General features: G+C 43.6%; 1 protein-coding gene across 1 annotated transcript in view; it reads right to left on the minus strand.

Moving 5' to 3' along the window:
• Positions 1-18,755, minus strand: part of STAB2 (stabilin 2) — a 136,989-nt gene that overhangs the window by 109,617 nt on the left and 8,617 nt on the right. The window contains exons 4-8 of the mRNA XM_039877947.1: positions 14,782-14,867; positions 14,016-14,085; positions 7,886-7,981; positions 2,750-2,875; positions 1,890-2,086 (exon numbers count right to left, since the gene is read on the minus strand). Of these exons, the coding sequence (XP_039733881.1) occupies positions 1,890-2,086; positions 2,750-2,875; positions 7,886-7,981; positions 14,016-14,085; positions 14,782-14,867 (575 nt within the window). The remainder of the gene's footprint in view (positions 1-1,889; positions 2,087-2,749; positions 2,876-7,885; positions 7,982-14,015; positions 14,086-14,781; positions 14,868-18,755) is intronic.

Consider the following 18,755-nt stretch of genomic DNA (forward strand, 5'->3'; position numbering starts at 1 on the left):
ACACTCATTTATTATCTCACAGTTTCTGTGGTCAAGAATCTGGGCACAGCTTAGTTTGAAGATCCTTTGCCTCGAGATCTCTCATGAGGCTGCAACAGAGTAGCTGACCAGGGTAGGGGGGCTCCTCTGCAGACTCAACTGGGAAAGGACCCATTTCTAAACTCACTTACATGGATCTGGGCAGGATTTTGGGGGATGTAAAGTGCAGCTTAGAGAATACAGTCAATAATATTGTAATAACTATATACGGAGTCAGGTGGGTTCTAGACTTGTTGTGGGGAATCACATCGTAAGTTATATAAATGTCTAACCACTATACTGTATACCTGAAACAAATATAATATTGAATGTCCACTGTAATTTTAAAAAATTAAAAATCAAGCTTATAGTCTTCTTAAATTCATATCTTTATTTTGCCATGAAGACTAACTTGGGGTATGTCCCAAGTGGGAGCTTAAACTAGAACTCTGTCAAAGGATCTGGAATTGGAAACCTTGTCTGTCCAGCTCATCTGCCGGGAAACTCATGTACCTTGTTGATAGGTGATCTTCTCAGTTTCCTTGTTTGCTGGCACCATAATTCCTAGTTTTAGATCGTCTATAGAGATTGAGGTTCAGATGTTGCTTTAGAATAGTGGTTTTCAACTGGGACATTGGGCAATACCTGGAGACATTTTTAACAATGGGACAGGGAGGCAGTGCCACTAGAGGCCAGGGATGCTGCTAAACATCCTACGATGCTCAGGATAGCTCCCCCCACCCCAACAAAGAATTATCTGGTCCAAATATTATTAATGCTGAGGCTAAGGAACCCTGCTTTAGAATAATGGAAATAATGAATGTGCTGTTTTTGTTTGAGCAATGGAGGGTTTCTAAGACATGAAAATCTGCCTTGGGACACATTTTTTTAAGAGACAAAGACTATTTTTAACCTCACTCCCAAGGTGCTGGGACCGTGGTTCAGAGTATAACATGACTTTGCCTATGAGGGACCTCACTTCGAGGATGAGAGTTCAGCCCTTTGAATTTCTTGCACATCTGCCTCAGAAATTGATAGCAGAAATGTCATGTGATATATTCTTTTTCCTCGGAGATAAGATTGGGTGGATTCTCTGCAGGGACCGCTGGAAGCATTCCCAGAGGGTGCTGTTTAGACTGTTGGGAACCCATGACTGTGCGTCAGGAACTTCAAACCTCTCCTCTCACCCAGGCAGCCGATGGCCTTCTGTACGGAGGGGTTCCCTTCACTGACGTGCAGTTATGGGTGCAGTAGGCACTCAGTAAATATGTGACAGATGAATGATATATTAGAGAAAAGGCTCTTTCAACTAAACTCCTCAGCAATAGCTCCCTAACCAGGCTAACTTTTACCAGTTGAGGTTGTGATGTGATTTAGAAGGTCAGGTTCTCACCCCAGAAACGATCCCTACCATCTGTCAATGCTGCCTGACATTTTGTCAGTGTTCATCCCTTAGGACAGAGAATTTTTGGTCCTCAGACTGCTCCGTTATCTTGAAGAGAAATGATAGAGACTGGAGGATTGCTGCTGAATGTCAATTACACACTCACTCTTGGTAAACAGTTAATTTGTTCATCTAATTTGAGTTGTGTATATATTTTGTCAAACAACATATAGGGCTGGGACAGAAGAGAATGTAGGACAGTTAAGTTTTGACTGGCCAGCTTGGAAAATGTGTAGAGGATGGACGGGGGAGGGGACATGTTAAAATCTGCGCTGAGCACATGCAGGTCTGTCTGGAGAGGAAGCCCAAACCGAACACTGACAGGGAGAATGGAGGGCACAAAGGACAAATTACACCTCTGGCACGTTTTGCCTTCAGTGGGTTGTCCTACTTCTGTTCTCATCAATTCCGTGCACCATTCGCTCACCTGTCCAGGCCCATCATATATGCACACTGTAGACTTCGTAGGGCAGTGTCCAAAGTTAGTTTGGCAGGGGTCGACTGGTAAGCACACGCGGCCATCCCCGTGGTAGCCTTCTTGGCATGTGCAACTGTGCCGATTTGGTCCCAGGTATGTGCAACGAGCATGAGGGTGGCAGATGTTTTGTAAGCATGGATTGATGGCTTGAGAGGCAATGACAAAATAAGAGACAGTTACTACACTCAGGATGGAGAAGGAAAACTGAACTGTGAAGGGACTGCCAATCACAGCTCATCAAAGCCGCAAAGGCATTCAACGGTTTAAAGAGAGGGAATAAAGAAACATTTCGTCTTACCCTACCTGATCACCCCTACCTGCCACACAGATTTACATATGGCCATCCGAGATTAGAACTACAGATATTGTGGTAATATATTATTATGCCATGTTATATATGGATGCAAATATAAAATAGCATGAAATAAAGCACTGATGCTTATAGAATTTATATGTACTGGGCTCTGTTTCTAAACATTTGTCACACATTAACTCAGTTAATCCTTATAACCGTCTAAAGTAAGTACCATATTATCTCCGTTTGACAGAAAAATAGAGGTATAGACAGGTTAAAGCATTTGTCCAAGGCTATGTAGTTAGTAATAGGCAGATCTGGGATTTGAACTCGAGGAGTCTGGCTCCAGTTTCATGATGTGCATTTTGCTTAAAACTGTTTATATATTTCATTCAATGACATAGAGAGAAATAGCAGTGGTCATTGCATTAATATTAGGAGAATTAAATGGCTTTTCTGTTGAGTAACCAAAACATCTCAATCAATAAACTAGCAGGATCTGCATTCTACTCACGCTCGCAGAATTGGCCATTGCCTTTGTAACTGGGAAGGCACTTGCATTCCAGTTTTGTTTCATCTTCACTGGAAGGGGAACATCTGGAATTTTGTGGGCAGAGCAAAGCTGCACATTCAGGGATGGCTGCAAAGGAAGATCGCTGAGGTAACTGCACGAGTAGAATAACCAGTTACAAAAAGCTCGACAAATGCAGTATTTCCTATTATTAAAAGTAAGATAGATTTGCTGTAATAATTCAAAAAACACAGAAAGCATAAAGTAAAAATTAACTGTCTTCTTATTCTCACTCTCCCATCCCATTCCCCAAATAACCAATGTCAACAACCGGTATAATATGTTTATTTATAAATTTATTTACATATTTTTTTTTTAAATAAAATGGAATCTTGTTAAAATATTGAGAAACTTGATTTTTAAGTTGACAATATATTCTAGAGGTCTTTAAGGATCTTTAATATCTAAAAACTGAATAGTATTTTATAATATCAATGGGCTATAGATGGTTATATATATCTAATATCTAATGATATCTAATAACTGAGTAGTATTTTATAATATCAATGGGATATAGATGGTTATTAAAAACTATAGAGTCTGCCGTATCAGACTCATGTTACAAAGCTAACAAATTGGGCTGATTCAGTGTCTTGGATGCTGGTAGACGATGACGTGAGATTCCCGGGTCAGAGATTAAAGACAGTTCATTACTCACATCAAGAGCAATACTCAGAGTGTCTGCATTTTCACACCATTCCTTCTAAGCTCCGATTCCCAGGGGGCAATGCAAAGGGGGCCGGACTGAGATCTGACTGTTTGTTTCATTACAGGAGAGGAGCTCGAATCTTAGGAAACCTATGTGTGTTTTTTTTTCTTTAATTTAAAAATTTTTATTTTTAATTTAATAATAGGCAATGTATTAATCAGGGCCCACACAGGAGACAGAAACCACACGAGAATTTGATTAGGGAAAGTTTTAGTGTAAAGAATTATGAACAGAGAATTGGAATAATGGGGAATTGGCTTGTGGGGGTTAAAAAGAATTCTAAAGAATAAAGGAATACCAGAAATATAAAGAACTATCACTGCTCTAGGGTTGAGACAGTACCTAAGCTAAATCCTCCTCCCTCCAGAGCTGAGATTCTGATGTCACCAGAAAGGGCATGGCTTTGGTCACTGGATGGTGGAGAAGGTGCTAAGGTGCCTTCATGGTGCGATTTGCTGGAAATCTTCCTTCTAGGGCTTCAGGGAAGGTCATTCCCAGAGAGGTGCCAACACTCAGAACTCACTTGGTACTCGGGGAAGCTCCTGGGACCATGAGGTAATAACCACCCTCTCAGAAGCGTAGTGGACTTCTATATGTGCCTTGGGCCCGGGTGGCTTCTGGGGCCAGCTGTGTGGAATGAAGGTGGGGTGGCCAGCTCTCCAGATGGCCAGCCCTGTAGGGCTCTTGTTGTGCATGGAGCTGAGGAGAGGGTGCACAGGACAGCATGCTCCTGGGTCAGGCACAAGCCTGCACTGTCTGGGACTCCTGTGCTGCTGCTGCCCGAGTCTAACACTAGACAAAATAGACAGTGGCTGGATGCTGGAGGAAGTCGAGCCCCACAGGGCTGAGCTATGGAGAAAAGCTGTTTCTCAGGAGCCTGGCGAGTGAACTAAACCAGGAACAGGAAGAGAAAACCCTTCCTTCTTTAGTGTCCCTCCAGCACCCTCTGTTGATAAGGCATCACATCTTATTGGTTGGCAAATGAGAAATATTTCCAAAGCCCACCACCATTATCACAGAGCAGGCAAAAGGGGCAAATTTGGGCTGAGAGGTAATCTCCAAAGAAGACTCTGTATCTTCCAAGGCTATTCACTATATGAACATCCTTGAAAAGGGGTTGGAGCGAAGGGCAGCCAGTGAGCTGCTCTCAGGATGTACACAACCATGAGAGGCCCATGAAGAATTTTTTCCGGCAGTGGGTAGTTAATAAAATATTCGTAGAGAACATCCCCATCCCTTCCATAAAGTAGAATTGTTGCTGCAAAGTGGCTGCCTTTCAGGATTACATCTCCGGGCCTCCTTTGTGTCCAGGAGGGGTATATGACTAGTTTGCATTGATGGAGTACGGAGTGGAAGTTCTATGTGTTATTCTGGACTTTATAAGCAGGTGCTTCTCCATCCTCTCTGGTTCCTGCTATGGGTCAAAGTAGAGTACTCTGGGGTGCCACAGAATGGCAAAGACACAAAATAGAAAGACCTGGATCCCTAATCACTATGTAGTGGGAAGCTGGTGTCAGCCAGAAACACCCACAATGAACTGTGACAAGACTAAGAAATATACCTCCGTTGTGTTAAGCCAGAGGTTCCCCAAATTCTCAGTGCCCTTGGTGTCTTTTTCATGGCACCCCAGTCCAAAGGAAGTATCTACCAGGTCCGTTTATTAAGTTGTTAGAACCGAAGAATTCAGTAACTATGTCATAAGAACTTAGTAGCAATTTGGAAAAGTAATGTGGTTAATAGAAAGATAAATATTTTTATTTCATTCTTAAATAACCACATTTACTTATTAATGGGATGTGTGAACTTGTTGGACACTACACAAATTCTTAATCCTTAGAACCAGACTGGAAACTACACCTTCGTTCTGGCCAAAATGATTTTTGCACAGTCCTTGCTTTTTAGCACAGTGGCCACTGAAAATGCAACTTTGAAAGATGTGATATCATTGAAAGGAATATAGTGCTACCTAACATTGAAAGTGTGATCTAACTGAAGCTAGTAGTTTGAACAGTATTCTACAGATGCATCACTGTTTTCCTCAGATATTTAAAGTATCCTGTAGCAGCCTTGTGAGGGTTATGTGGTACCCTGAGATGCCTTGGGAGCAGTTTTGAAACCATCCTGTTAAGCTATTGAACTTTTGTGTTTATTTCTGACAGCAGCTGGCATTATTCTAACTAGCATAAGATCCAACCATTTCTTACTGATGGACGTTCAATGTTTCCAGTTTGTTTTGTCCTTCAGACAACACCGTCATGAGTTTCTTCGTACATATATATTCCTGACTCCTGGCGCTTATCCCTCCTTTGCTCTGGGTAAATTCCTAGAATTGGGGCCACAGCAACGAACTGTGATCATACTTTAAAATTTAATAGATACGTTTTCTTCACAGGTTGTAGCAATTCCTATTCCCACTGACAGTACTGTAATTTTTCCTCACACCCAGAGATAGATATTATCTATCATTTCAATCTGTGTGACATAGTGGGCAAAAAACAAAAACCAAACCAAAATATAATCTCCCAAACTCCAAAACACTACTTCATTACAGTTTCAATTTGCATTTCTGTGATTCCTAGTGGGGTTCAGCACCTTTTCCATGCTTCTTGGTGAGTTTTTATCTCTTGTGAAAATTAAGCTGTTCCTTGGCCAATTTTAAAATTGAGTTCAGGGACTTTACAGTATTATAAACACCTTTCTGCCATGTGGTTTGTAAATAGTTTTATGCCAGTCTATTGTATGTCTTATGATGCAACAGAATTATTTTGTCATTTGGAGGAAAACATGTCTATGTTCTCCGTTAAGCTGGATTCTGGCCTGGGTCTCCTGTCTTCTTAAAAAGCCCTTTGATCCTGAGCGGGTGGGGAAGGAGGCTGACTGAGGATTGCAGAAGGGGTCAGCCAATCAAACTTGTTGTCTGCATGTCTGGCTCCTCCATGGGAAGATGGCAGAAGCTGTGTTTTATTCATCCCCTTTACCATCATTGCTCATAGCTCCTCACTGGTTTTCAATAAAATGCGTTTAAATTTGTCGAATTTGAATCTCGTCCAATCCCTTCATTTTACAGACCAGGAGAGTAGTATCCCGAAGATAAGTTAAATGAGTCTAGTGTCAGGCAGAATGTCCAATTTCTTAATGTCTAAGCTCCAAAATCACCCTTCTTCACCTGCTCTGTGAGAATGGACAGGACTCTGAACATTTCTTCTTTACAGTGCTATGTTAAGCTTGGCCAGTAGAGGGCACTAGAGGCCCACTGCAGGAGGAAGGGGCTCCTCTTCCTGGTTCTGTCCTGCGTGTCATGCTTCTGCTGTTTGCTTTCTTGCTTCTGCATAGTCTGTCAGCTGTGTGGCTATGTGAGGACATCCAGCGATACTCTGCCCCAGCCGTGCACTCAGAATGCACAGTCCATCAGTGACCTTGCAATTTTGGTCTGGACCCTGTGACCACCTTCCCATAGCCCTTTCCACACACAGACGTTGCATACTCCAAGTTTAGCACCCACAGTGCCCCAACTCCCTCTGTGTGCTCGCCCACCAGCCGCGGTTCATCAGTGTCCTGGAGGGTCGCCGCTCGCCTGCCAGCTGACTGTGATCCCATGCTGGCTTGGGCAAACCAGCAAACTTCTCCTCCACCAAGTGGGCTGCAACAGCACCTTCTTGAACAAGATTTGAACTTCTTAGCCTTGGGGATGGCCACCCCCTTCCAAGTTCACTCTTCCTTTGTTAGGCTCAGTCAGCCCTAGAGTTCACTTTGCATTTTTATAGTCACTCTCAATATTAAACTTCCTTTGTTTCAATCACTCTGTGGCTTCTATCTCTTGATTGGATTCAATATGATAGTTTGTTTAAATAATTTCAAGTGATTTGAGCCCCAGCTCTCCTATTTACTAGTTTTGTGACCTTCGGTGTATCCTTTAGCATCCCTGGAGCCTAACTGGCGAGCCTCTGTTTCTTGTTAACGTGTTCTGTTTTTGAGAACTTAATTTTGAGAATTAAGAACGCGACTTACTAGGTGCCTACCTTGTGATGGCCTCGATTGGTTTCCCAGTCCCAATGTCTTCCTCTCCATTCTGTCTATCACACTGCCACCAGCTTGCCCTTCCCAAAACATAGCTCTTAGCCATGTCACCATGTTGCTCCCCAAACTTCCTAGACTTCCAATCTTCTTTACGATTTCTTCTCTCCCCTTCTCCTTACCTCTTCCCCTTCCTTTTCTCTCTCCTCTTTTCCTTTATTTTCCTCTCTTTTTAATTTTTGGTTTTCTTCCGGCCAAACATTTGGTGTCGAGCCCCAGTATGTGAACACGAAATCGAAATGCACACATCTGTGCCTATTCGATCTGGTGGCGTGAAGGAACCTAGCAGCACTTACGCTTGTCACAGTTGGGGCCCGTGTAGGCAGAGTGGCACTCACAAGTTCCGTTGCCGGCTATCCCACTGATGCATACTCCATGCACGCAGCTGCACACTGCAGACAGAAAATGGAGATTTTTTTTATCATGACCTGACACAGAATTCTAAGCATTCTGGAAGGATAATGTTTTCAGATCATGTTTATCGAGAATCTGTACGATGAGGTAGGGATAACCATGGGCTTGAAGTCCTAGACCCCCTGGCTTGAATCTTAACTTCGTTTTCTTTTTATGAGCTTCAATTTATTTGTGAATAACCTATGGATAATGATGCCTCCCTCATGGGATGTCTATAGCATTAAATGAGAGAATATATATAAAGCAAACCTGCATACCTGGCATGTCAGGTGTATTCGAGTTCCTTTCTCTACTTTCAAACTACTTACTTCATCCTTGGGCAACACAACAAGAGAATTAACTTAGTTTCTTACATATACACCTGTCATGTTTAGAAGAGAAAAGGCCGCCACTGATTCGATCACCACTGGTAACAGGAAATATATGGAAATAAATCCTACTTCCTGAATGATGGGGCGATACATGTATAAAAAAAAATAATTCAAAAGGGCAGAGAAAAACTGTGCCATGCTTTCTAGCTTGAAATAGATATCTTTTCAGCCTGGTGACAGGTCATTTCAGGAATGAGAAATGAAAGGCCTTTGAAAGAAATGGTAACCCTTTAGCACCCAGTTTGTGGCTCATTTGAAGCAAGATTTACTACTTGGATGTGTCGCCAGCATCCTAGCCTAGCTCTTTACAGTGCCTTACAACAATACCAACAACCGCACAACTAAAATTCCAATGAAGACAGCATCCTGCAGGGCCAGAATGAGGAGGGCGAGGCAGGGAACAGGGTGAGAAGAAGGAGGTAGGATGGCACAAAAGTACAGAGTTGGATCCTGCCTTATTTAACATTTTGATGTTTTGTTCAATAATTTAAAAATATGATTGTCGTGGGTCGAATTTTGTTTCCCAAAAGGCGATATTGAAATCCAAACCCTCAGCACCCCGGAATGACCTTTTGTGGAAATAGAGTCATTGCAGATGTTAAGTAGCTCAGTCGAGGTCAGACTGGAGTAGAGTAGCCTGAGTCCAGTATGACTGGGGTTCTTATTAGAAGGGGAGAGGACACAGACATATGAGGAGGAGGCCATGTGATGACAAAGGCAATGACTGGAGTGTGGCTGCCACAAGCCAAGGAACACGTGGGGCTACTAGGGGCTGGAGGCTTCAAGGAGGGATCTTCCTCTAGAGGCTTTGAAAGGCACTGGCCTTGCTAACATATTGATTTGGAATTCCTAGTTTCCAGAACTGAAACAATAAATTCCTGTTTTTCAGCCACCTAGTTTGTGGTACTTTGTCACAGCAGCCCTAGATAACTAACAAAATGGTTTGTCTCGATTACTGAGGACTTGATGCCTCCTTAAATTCTGGCCCCGAGGCATGCCCCTCACTGGCCTCATCCTGGAACTGGCCCTGTACTTCCCTTTACTGAGCGACTGCTACCTACCAAGCAATCTGCCACGTGCTTTGCATGCATTATCTCATTTAACGCTGACAGCATCTCGTTAGGTATCATATACAAAAAATGAGAGATAACTAGCTCAAGAACTTATTCGAATAGGTGAAGAATTAATCAGATTTGCATTTGTCACCCTTCCTTCAAAAATCGATCTGCCACTATTTCTATTTCGGTGAAGCACTCCGACGTCCACCTATGGGTTATTTTTTGGAACAGACGAGTTCCCAAGAGAAGTCAAACTGGTCATGGAGATAACTGGGGAGAAAAGGGGGTGAACCACGGTCTCAGCAGAAAAGACTCAATTCAATTCAAGTAAAAAATATCACTCCAGCTCCTACCTAGTGGCAGGCACTGTATAAAGCATGGGGTATACAATATGAGTAATGCACAATATCTAAATTCAAGGAGCTCACAGTGCAGTGCAGAAGCCAGACTCGCTCTAAGAGATACAGTGACAGTACGTGTCCTAAGTGTTGTCATGCGGTCAATAGAAGGTGAGGAGGTGGACGGGGGGAGTTAAATGTGACAGCCCCTGCTCCTAATTTAGATGCTCACTGCAAGAGCTGTCCTGTTGCTCATCTCCCATCCTGGCGTGAGCCTCTCCCTGTGTCCTGCCTTCCAGTTCAGCCTCTGTACTGGATGAACTGACTTGGCACAACTTCCAGGCGCTTCTGACACGTATCGCAGGGCTGCTAGCTGCCGCCAAGAAAGCGTCCTTGGGAAGGAGAAGTGAGTAGCAGAGGGACTCTCAGATGTCATTTCAAGAGTCCTTAGTTTTTGCTGCAAATCTCTAGAGACATATGAAACTCGGGGTGTGTGACTTTAGCGTGGTCAAAGGCCCCTGGGCCAGGCGCCTTGGCAGAGTGAGCTGCTTGCTCGCCTATGTTTCCATAACATCCCGTGGTGCTGTACACATTAGATCATAATTGTCCGCTGTGTTTCCAGCTCCTTGGGGGTGGGGACCTAATCTCTCCACTCTCTGGATCTCAGGGGTCTAATGGTGAATGCACTCCAAGGGAAGAATGATGCAATTCTGCTTAGGCTCTGGGCTCCGCCACTTGGGGCCAAATCCTGCCTCTGTCCCGATAATTGCTGTGTGACCTTGAGAAGCGTCTCTGCTTCTTCATCCATAAAAGGAGGAACCCAGCTTGAAGGATTGCTGTGAGGATCCAAAGAGACCATGTCTGTCAAGCCCGTTCCCACACTGTCTGGAACACAGCTGGTGCTCAGCAAACGCTGGCTTCTGTTAATTAATGAGACAGGACTGTGGGACTGATTTAGGGGTCATGTCAGAGAGAGTGGGCTTTGCATGCTACCTCAACCCAGGAGTGAGGCACTGAGCAGGCTAGGGCCTTGGCAGCAGAGATGAAAACTCATGGCTGACGCAGCTCTAAATCACATCTAAATTAATCACCAGTCGGGTAGGAGAATGCTCTGGCAGCAGGTTAAAGTCAGTGTTAAAAATAGACTGCATCTAATAGAGCTGTCCTACTTACAGCAGACTCACCACCAAGGGACCAACAACTCGCTGGATGAAACAACACTGGCACCCAGTGGATGTCCGGCTGAAAAGGTTTGCCAAGTTCCTCTACTCCTTGCCAGTGGAAAATGACCAGCCATTGCTGAGCCATTCATTCATTCTCCACCCATTCGTTCATTCACAAGTGAATGAATGTTCACTCATGTTGGATTGCTTTTGTCTTCTCTTAATACTTGCTCCCATTGATTGAGCATTTGTGCCATGCTGCTAAAAGCATTGCTGTGTTGTCAACCCAGTGAGGCAAGTATTATTATTTCTCTGTTACAGGTAAGGAAGGGTTAGGTTTAATAGCTTGCCCCAGATCACGCAGCAGCTGCTTTCAAATTCAGGCTCATCTGACGGCAAAGCCTTTTCTTAGTCATCATATGTTCTGGAGCCAAGCTTTCCAATATGGCAGTCACTAGCCACATGTGGCTATTTGAATTTAAATTAAGTAATACGAACAAAAATTTAAAATTCATTTCCTCAGTTGCACTAGCCCCATTTCGGGTCCTCGGTGGCCACAGGTGACTGGAGGCACCGTGGGACAGCACAGATACCAAACATTTCCATCGCCACACGAAATTCTATTAGAGTCTAGAATGTGGATTTTTTTCTTCCAACTCTCAGTTTAGGTTTCTGGTTTTCTTAACGCTTTGGGTTTCTAAATCATTTCTCTTCTTTTCACTTGCTCTTTCTCCACGGCACAAACAAGTGCGAAGAAATGCCATTTTATTTAGAAATGTTTGGACTTACTATGTGCACCTGTGCCCACTGGCAACCAAAACCATCTCCTGGAGACAACGTGGACTCATTTTCTTTCTAAATTTTCATCCCAAAGCAATTTCTTGACTTTTTTTGGGAAGCAAGCAATGCTAGATATGGTTTCTTCCTTTCCATTTCAATATTTATTTAAAATGTGTGATTTAAATGTTTGAATTATGGTAGAGAAAGGCCAATTTAGGAGGCATGTTATTTCTAGGCAGTTGATTGACCATATTTTAGTTTAATTTCCTTTAATCAAATGTGTAATCTTAAAAACACGGGATTCCAACATCTGTTTTAAATTGGCTTTTGCTAACACTCTTACGAAATAATCTCTTATGGAGAGGTAGATGAAGAAAGTCCTAAGACTGGGGGTCACTAGGAAATAACAGGTAATAATAATAATTGCTAACATTTATTGCACACTGATTGATCTCATTAAATTCTCATAGCAACCCTAAAGGAAGCAATATTATTTCTATTTTTATAGATGAAGATACAGAGAATGTGCTTGTAAATTTAAGATTCCCACAATTAGCAGCTTTGGGGCTAAAACCCAATCTGAGTCTAAAGCTGGAACTCTACATGTTGCTTCTCAAAACCCTGCTTCTGAGTCAGGACAATATGGCTGGAGCAAAATAGATCTTTCGTTTGTTCGTACACTCACTCATTTATTCATTCAGCCAACAGAAGTGGAGTGAGTGTCTACCATGCAGGTAGCACTGTGGAAGGCAGATAAAGAGGTATAACAGCATCTGCCTTCAAGGAGCCCGTGGATTAGAATGAGACGATGCCTCTGCTATTGCAAATGAAACTTATTACGAAGTGCGCACACTTACGGGGGTGGGATACGTAATTTTTCTTGCAAAAATTTTTGGATCAAGGAAGTATCTGCTGAATTTGATTTTTCCCTAAAAGCCAGAACTAAGGTGGTGTTGGAGAAAGGCCACCTGACACACATCCTTTTTGGGTGACAATGGATCTGGCAGACACTGTCCTTACCACGCCCATATTCTCTAGGCCTTACCAATTCTGTGCATTGCAGCCAACTTCGAGTATCCTGCGAACACTTCCTAGGAAGGCTGCTCCATATGAACGCTCACTGGGGGCTAAGTGCCAAGAAAGTAACAAGTCTCCCCCAGTGACTGAACCTATCACTTTCCTATTGCTGCTGTAACAAATGACTCCAAACTTGGTGTCTTAAAACAACACAAATTTACTATCTTACATTTCAGAAATCCAAAATCACTGTGCAAGAGCCAGCAGAGTCTTTCTCACATGTCATCACCGTGACACTCATCTTCTTCCTCTGCCTCCCTCCTCCGATTACACGGGGCTCACCTGGTTAATCCAGGATAATCTCGTTTTACGGTCAGCTGATTAGTAACCTTAATTCCATCTGCTACCCTAACTCTTCCTTGCCATGGAAGGTAATACAGTCTCAGGTCCAAGAAATTCAGATGTGGACATCTGTTGGGAGGGTCATTATTCTGCCTGCCGCACGGTGGCTCCCTCTCCTCTTGGGTATGATAACTCGAAACTGAGTGTTAGACACTTGACTCCGGAGTTCCCCAGGGCATCAAGCTCTGTTCATCCACAGTGGTCTCTGGCTTGACAACACATGCATTATTTCCCTTATGTCACTTTCTTAGTGTTTCCCCGAGTCGCCTTCCAAATATGCTACTTGTACTGGAATCCTTGTTTAGGGTCTACTTCTGGGGGGAACCAAAAATAAGAGAGTGGACAGACCAGCGTCAGATTTGTTTGTTTGTTTGTTTGTTTAATCTGCAAAAGGGAGCCAACAACCTCTGATCACCTCAGGTATTTATTTGTGAACTCCCAAAAGGAAAGGGCAGATTAGAATGTGGTGGGACTTATGGTGGAAGTAGCGACCCCTGGGGAGAAGATCAATGCTGAGACCAGGATCTGGAAAGACCTCAGGGAGAAGCTGGGCAGGCCAAGAACAGTGGATGTTGCATCCTGGAGCCTGGAGAGAGGGAATTGTATGACCCCAAGTTTGCTAGGAAGCATGCTGGTGAGTAGCTGACTGCAAGAGCTGAAAACCACAGAAAACACTATCTACTTTTTCAAAAACGGTGTTTTATCAGATTTATTGTCAACTCTTTGTTTTGCCTGTGTAGACGTGGTTATGCATAACTGTTCAGTATTCTTCCCCTTGCACCGAACAAGGAATAGTCTTTCTGGGGGCTTTGGCTATATAAATAAGCCATGTTTGACTTTCAACCTTTCCAAATGTATTTGATTACACAAAAACCAGACATACCTGCTGAGCAGTTGGGTCCAAATAAATTGTCATCAGCACAGGTTTCACAGGCTGTTCCACCAAACCCTTTCTGCAAAACACCCCAGGCAGATGTCAGACCCAAAGTGATCTGCGTTACCCAGGAAGCCCATTGATTTTTCCCAGATGGTTGGATCAGTGTTGGCTTCTCAAATATACCTTCCCTCTGTGCCTATATTAAAGCTCCTTCTTTCTATTTCTTTCCTTTATTCTTTGCTGTTTTTGTGTCGTAATGCGTATGTTAATCCCTGTATCATTTTTTACTGAGTCTGGAGCTCTTCAGAAGAAAGATGCTTTGTCAGCCCACAGATATAAATAGCCAGTGCTAATAGCCACACTATAGTTCAACTGAGGATGAAATAAAAACTTTCAATGTTGAATTTCTGAAGACAGTCGAGCTCAAATTTTTTCCGAAGGATCTTTGCACTTCAATCATCTAAGGCTTGAAAATTGCAAAAAACCATTTTCATGGGATAACAAAGAAATTCAGTGATGGACCCAGTGTTTGACATGGGTGCTGTGCACAGCACCGAAGAGTCGTCTGCTAATAGCGGTAATTATCAATAGGAACAACAACAATTTCTATGGTTCCAGTATAGTTTCACAAAGCATTTTACATATATGATCTCATTCCACTTTCTCAACCAGTGTAATTACATAGATATTACTAGCAAACTCATTTTACAGACGGATATGCAGGTAAGGGGCAGGGGCAGAGTCAGGGAGGTGGGCACGTTTCTGAACTTACTTGGCATGAGCAGCTTCCATTTCCTCCCATGCCTTCTGCACAACTGCCTCTGCCGCTGCAGGGGGAACTCGCTCCTCCTGGGCACTCTAGGGAATCAAAGGACTCAGATTCATTCATTTGTGCCTGCACACGAGCATTCTGCAAGGATGCATTAAGCACCTACTATGTGCCAGTTGCCGGGGTAAGAAATAATTGAAGACTCTGCTGGTGTCACTTAAAGTTACATGGGGGAGGCGAGTGAATCCCAGTGGAGTCAGGGGCCTCAGACTGCCTGCCATTTCTTGAGCATTTGCTATCCACTTCACAGTTATCTCATTAAATCATTCCCATTGCAACCCTCAGGGTTTGCTGTTGGTGCTAGTTAGCACGCAAGAAGACTGAAGTTCAGAGGGGTCATGTAACTCGCCCAAAGACTCACACTTTATAAAATGCACAGCTGGGGATTTAGCTGGGCCTTTAGCAGGACTCTAAAGCCAGGCCTCTTACTTAGTGTACTAGACAGGATTTGAGGGAGACCAGGAAAAGGAGCTGTGGATGCCACCCTGGGGAATCCAAGAGACATCCCTGAGGAGGGGTCATTTAAGCTGGGGTTTTGAAGGCTCGGTAGGAGCTGACCATGCTTAAAAAGGAAGGGCGATTCAGGAAGAGGAAACGACAAGTATGAAGTCTCGGAGGTGTACAGGGCCATGGCCAGTTCTGGGAATGATAAAAAATTTGCCGGGACTGGAACTTGGGAGTTGGGGTCTGGGAAAAGTTGTGGTTGATGAGGCGTAATAGGATGGTTGGGGCCAATCCATGAAAAGCTTTACATGGCAAGCAAAGGAATTTAGATTTCACTCAGAAACTGATTCCAAACAAGCACAAAGTTTGCACTTTGGGGCTGTGCTTGACCTGAGTCGGAGCTTTTATAAGCATTTATTAGAGGATTTCACAGTCATTCACTAAACGTTCAGAGAATACCTACTACATGATAAGCCTTATGTTACATGCTGGGGCAAAGGGACATTTAGCTAGAAAGTCAGAAATCACAAGGCCCAAAATCAAATAGAGGAGTTAAAGTAATAATAAGTGATAGGAGTTTAAGATACTACCGTGACGAGGATGACAAAAATTTCTGTTTCTTTTTATACTTGCTGTTGTTCTGCATTATGAGTGCTGAGTGACACGGATTTAATCCCACTTTGGGTGAGTTCCATCTAAATAACAGATCCAGACTAGCGAGCACCAAGCAGAAACCCTACAATGGCCCTGAAATGTGTTTGTGTGAATGAGGCAGGATCAAACGTCATCCCAAATTTAAGTTAGCAAGGCAAATGCCTTCTGCAAAATAGCGAATGACATGGAGTTCTAGACGATAATAAAGGATGCATGCATTGACTACTCACAGCAATCTCCTGAAGTTAAGTCCTATTTTTAGCCCCATTTGAGGAAACTGAGGAACAGAGTAGTAATGTGGCTTGCTCAAAGTCACCCAGCTGGCAAGGGGTAAGGAGAGGCCTCTAGCGGAGTGTTCACCTTCCTGCCCACCCATCCCTCCTACCCCCATCCACAAAGACCTTTGTTCAGAGCTCTCCTTTGTCACAAGCTTGCTATACCACATATTTTCCGAGAAATCAGCATTCATAGAAACCGAAAAGGTAGTTCTTGGAAAAAGAGACTTCTAAAAAAGAGACCACAGGGGAAGCCATTCTCTCAGAAGGCAACTCTTATGGCTCACTTGAGTTACCGGGCTAATTCTTTAGAAGAACATGTGTTTCTTGTTGATACAGGGAGGAGAGGGAGTTGAGTTGCACACCTGTAGACTGTGTTCTCCCTGGCTCCTCTGTTTCTTCCCTGCAGAATATTAGTAAACTGAAGGGTGTAAACTGTACACTTTGGGACTGTGGTCAGGCTTCAAACACAGGCAGGTGCTTCAGTTTATCATCATGCTATATACAAACCAAGCACTACTGCACACCAGAGCCACAGCACAGATAGCAGAAATGTTTATAAGGTGGGTGAAGGAGAAGATGCACTGACATGTAGCTGATCTCTACAAATCACTCTGCAAACCAATTTGTTAGTTTGGGCTGCTCTCATCCGCTAGGGCAGTGGCTACATGAGATGTGACAGTGTTACGAGAGAGCAGGGACTTTGCAATCAGGATGTTCTGGGTTCGAATCCCACGTCAACTCTTTGCTAGCTGTATCCCTTTGGGAAAGTCAATGGCTGGCTCTGAGATTCAGTTCAAGTGTCATCCTGGCAGGTGGTGGTAGGGACTGGAAATATTAGGTGCTCAATAAATGGTGGTTGTTATTATTTAGAGGGGATACTCTCCATCCTCATCAGTTTATGTTCTTTCTGGTTGGCAGTGTAACAGGAAAAAAAAAAAACACTCAGAAATAAATTATTGGGCACCCATTTGAAACAGGAACAAGTAAGGTGAGCTCACAGACCAGGTCTCAATTTCCATGGTCCTACCAGTCCAGTGCGGGGAGAGAGTCATGGTTTAACAGGCAATCAAATAAATACTGGTTGACAACCTGGGAAAAGGGTTGTTATGGGAGAAAGAGACCTAGAGCTCTCATCATTCCACCTACTGGAGGTTAAAACATTTATCAGAAATAACCAATCATGGTCCAGTTGACCTAGCTCTGAGGGCAATAGCCAGATCCTTATGGAAGGGCCTTGTGAGAGACTTATTTTTAAAAGATCAGCAGCAGGTGACGAGAAAGAGGAAGGGAAAGGGCCTCATCATGCAGGTGCCAGGTCTGCACTTTGAAGTTCATGCGAAAACCAACTGAAGGACTTGAGTTCACAGATGCCGAACGTGAGGTGCCATGAGTGTTTCTGCAGGTCATTGACTATCAAATAGCTCTTCTCCCATTTCCTTTTGATGCTACACCCTTCTTGGGCTGAGATGGTATTTTGAGAACCAGGCCAAACTCTGGGCAGGACCAGGAAGATAGAGAGGTGACAGCTCTGCTGCTGTTTACTTCTCTTGGTCCCTATGCCTCTTCCTAAGGCTAGGCAGGTAAGGGGCTCTCTGAGAGACCCCAAGCTTGCCTTCCGCACTGGCTCAGAAGAACAGAGAGCCTCCTCCACCCTGAGGCTCAGTAATCAGTGCCACCTTGCGGAAATGACGTCCCAGGCATTTTTACTTTTGCAGGCAGTGGCGCCTGAATTCCAGCCTCCCACGCTCATCTTAGAACTACATGTAGTCTGAGACTTTTCCATCTAACGTTCCTTGGCTCCCTATCTTATTCACAAGGGTGAGACCTCTATGCTTGTTGGATTGCTCCCCCTGCGTTTCCTGGCTTCCTTCTCGTTTTCCTTCTCAAGCACTCCTTTTCATTCATCTCTTGCATCTGTAGCCCTGTCTTGGTATCTGTTCTTCACAGGACCTGGACTAATCCAACAGGGCATAGAGAGCCTTTGTGCAAATTTTAAAAAGCTTCCCCAACTCTCACTGATCTTGTCGATATATCCCCAACATATATTAGGCTTGGCAAGAAGTCGAAACTAAAATCGAGAGGTGGCCCTTTCTCAAGATAGACCAGGAGTGTATGATTTGGTGAGACAAGGATGGGTTGGATTTCAGTCCATACTCACCCTGTTGGTCGATAATAAACTGTTACAATTTTATGTCAAGTTTGGCCCTTCACACCTATTGAAAGAGGATTTCTGGATGTAAGACCCAGGGATATGCATTTTCACAGGGATGTTCATTTCTACTGCACGTTAATGTTTGAGAACCACTGGGAACGCTGCAAAAGTTAATGTGAAGTCCCCGGACAGGGAGGAAGTGAAGGTTTTTATGCAAAAGTGTAAATTTCTTTCCTGCTTCTCAAATCATTTGCTATCACCTCAGGCCTCCATTAAGTAAAAAAAAGACGGTAAAATTGCCATTCTCAGCAACCACACTTGAAAGAGAGATTACAGAATCTGCTATAAGGGCACATTTTTTGATGCATTGTGAGGCTCAAGGAGCTGAT

This window comes from Pteropus medius, unplaced genomic scaffold (genome assembly GCF_902729225.1).
Source record: "Pteropus medius unplaced genomic scaffold, Ma_sr-lr_union100, whole genome shotgun sequence".
NCBI lineage: Eukaryota > Metazoa > Chordata > Mammalia > Chiroptera > Pteropodidae > Pteropus > Pteropus medius.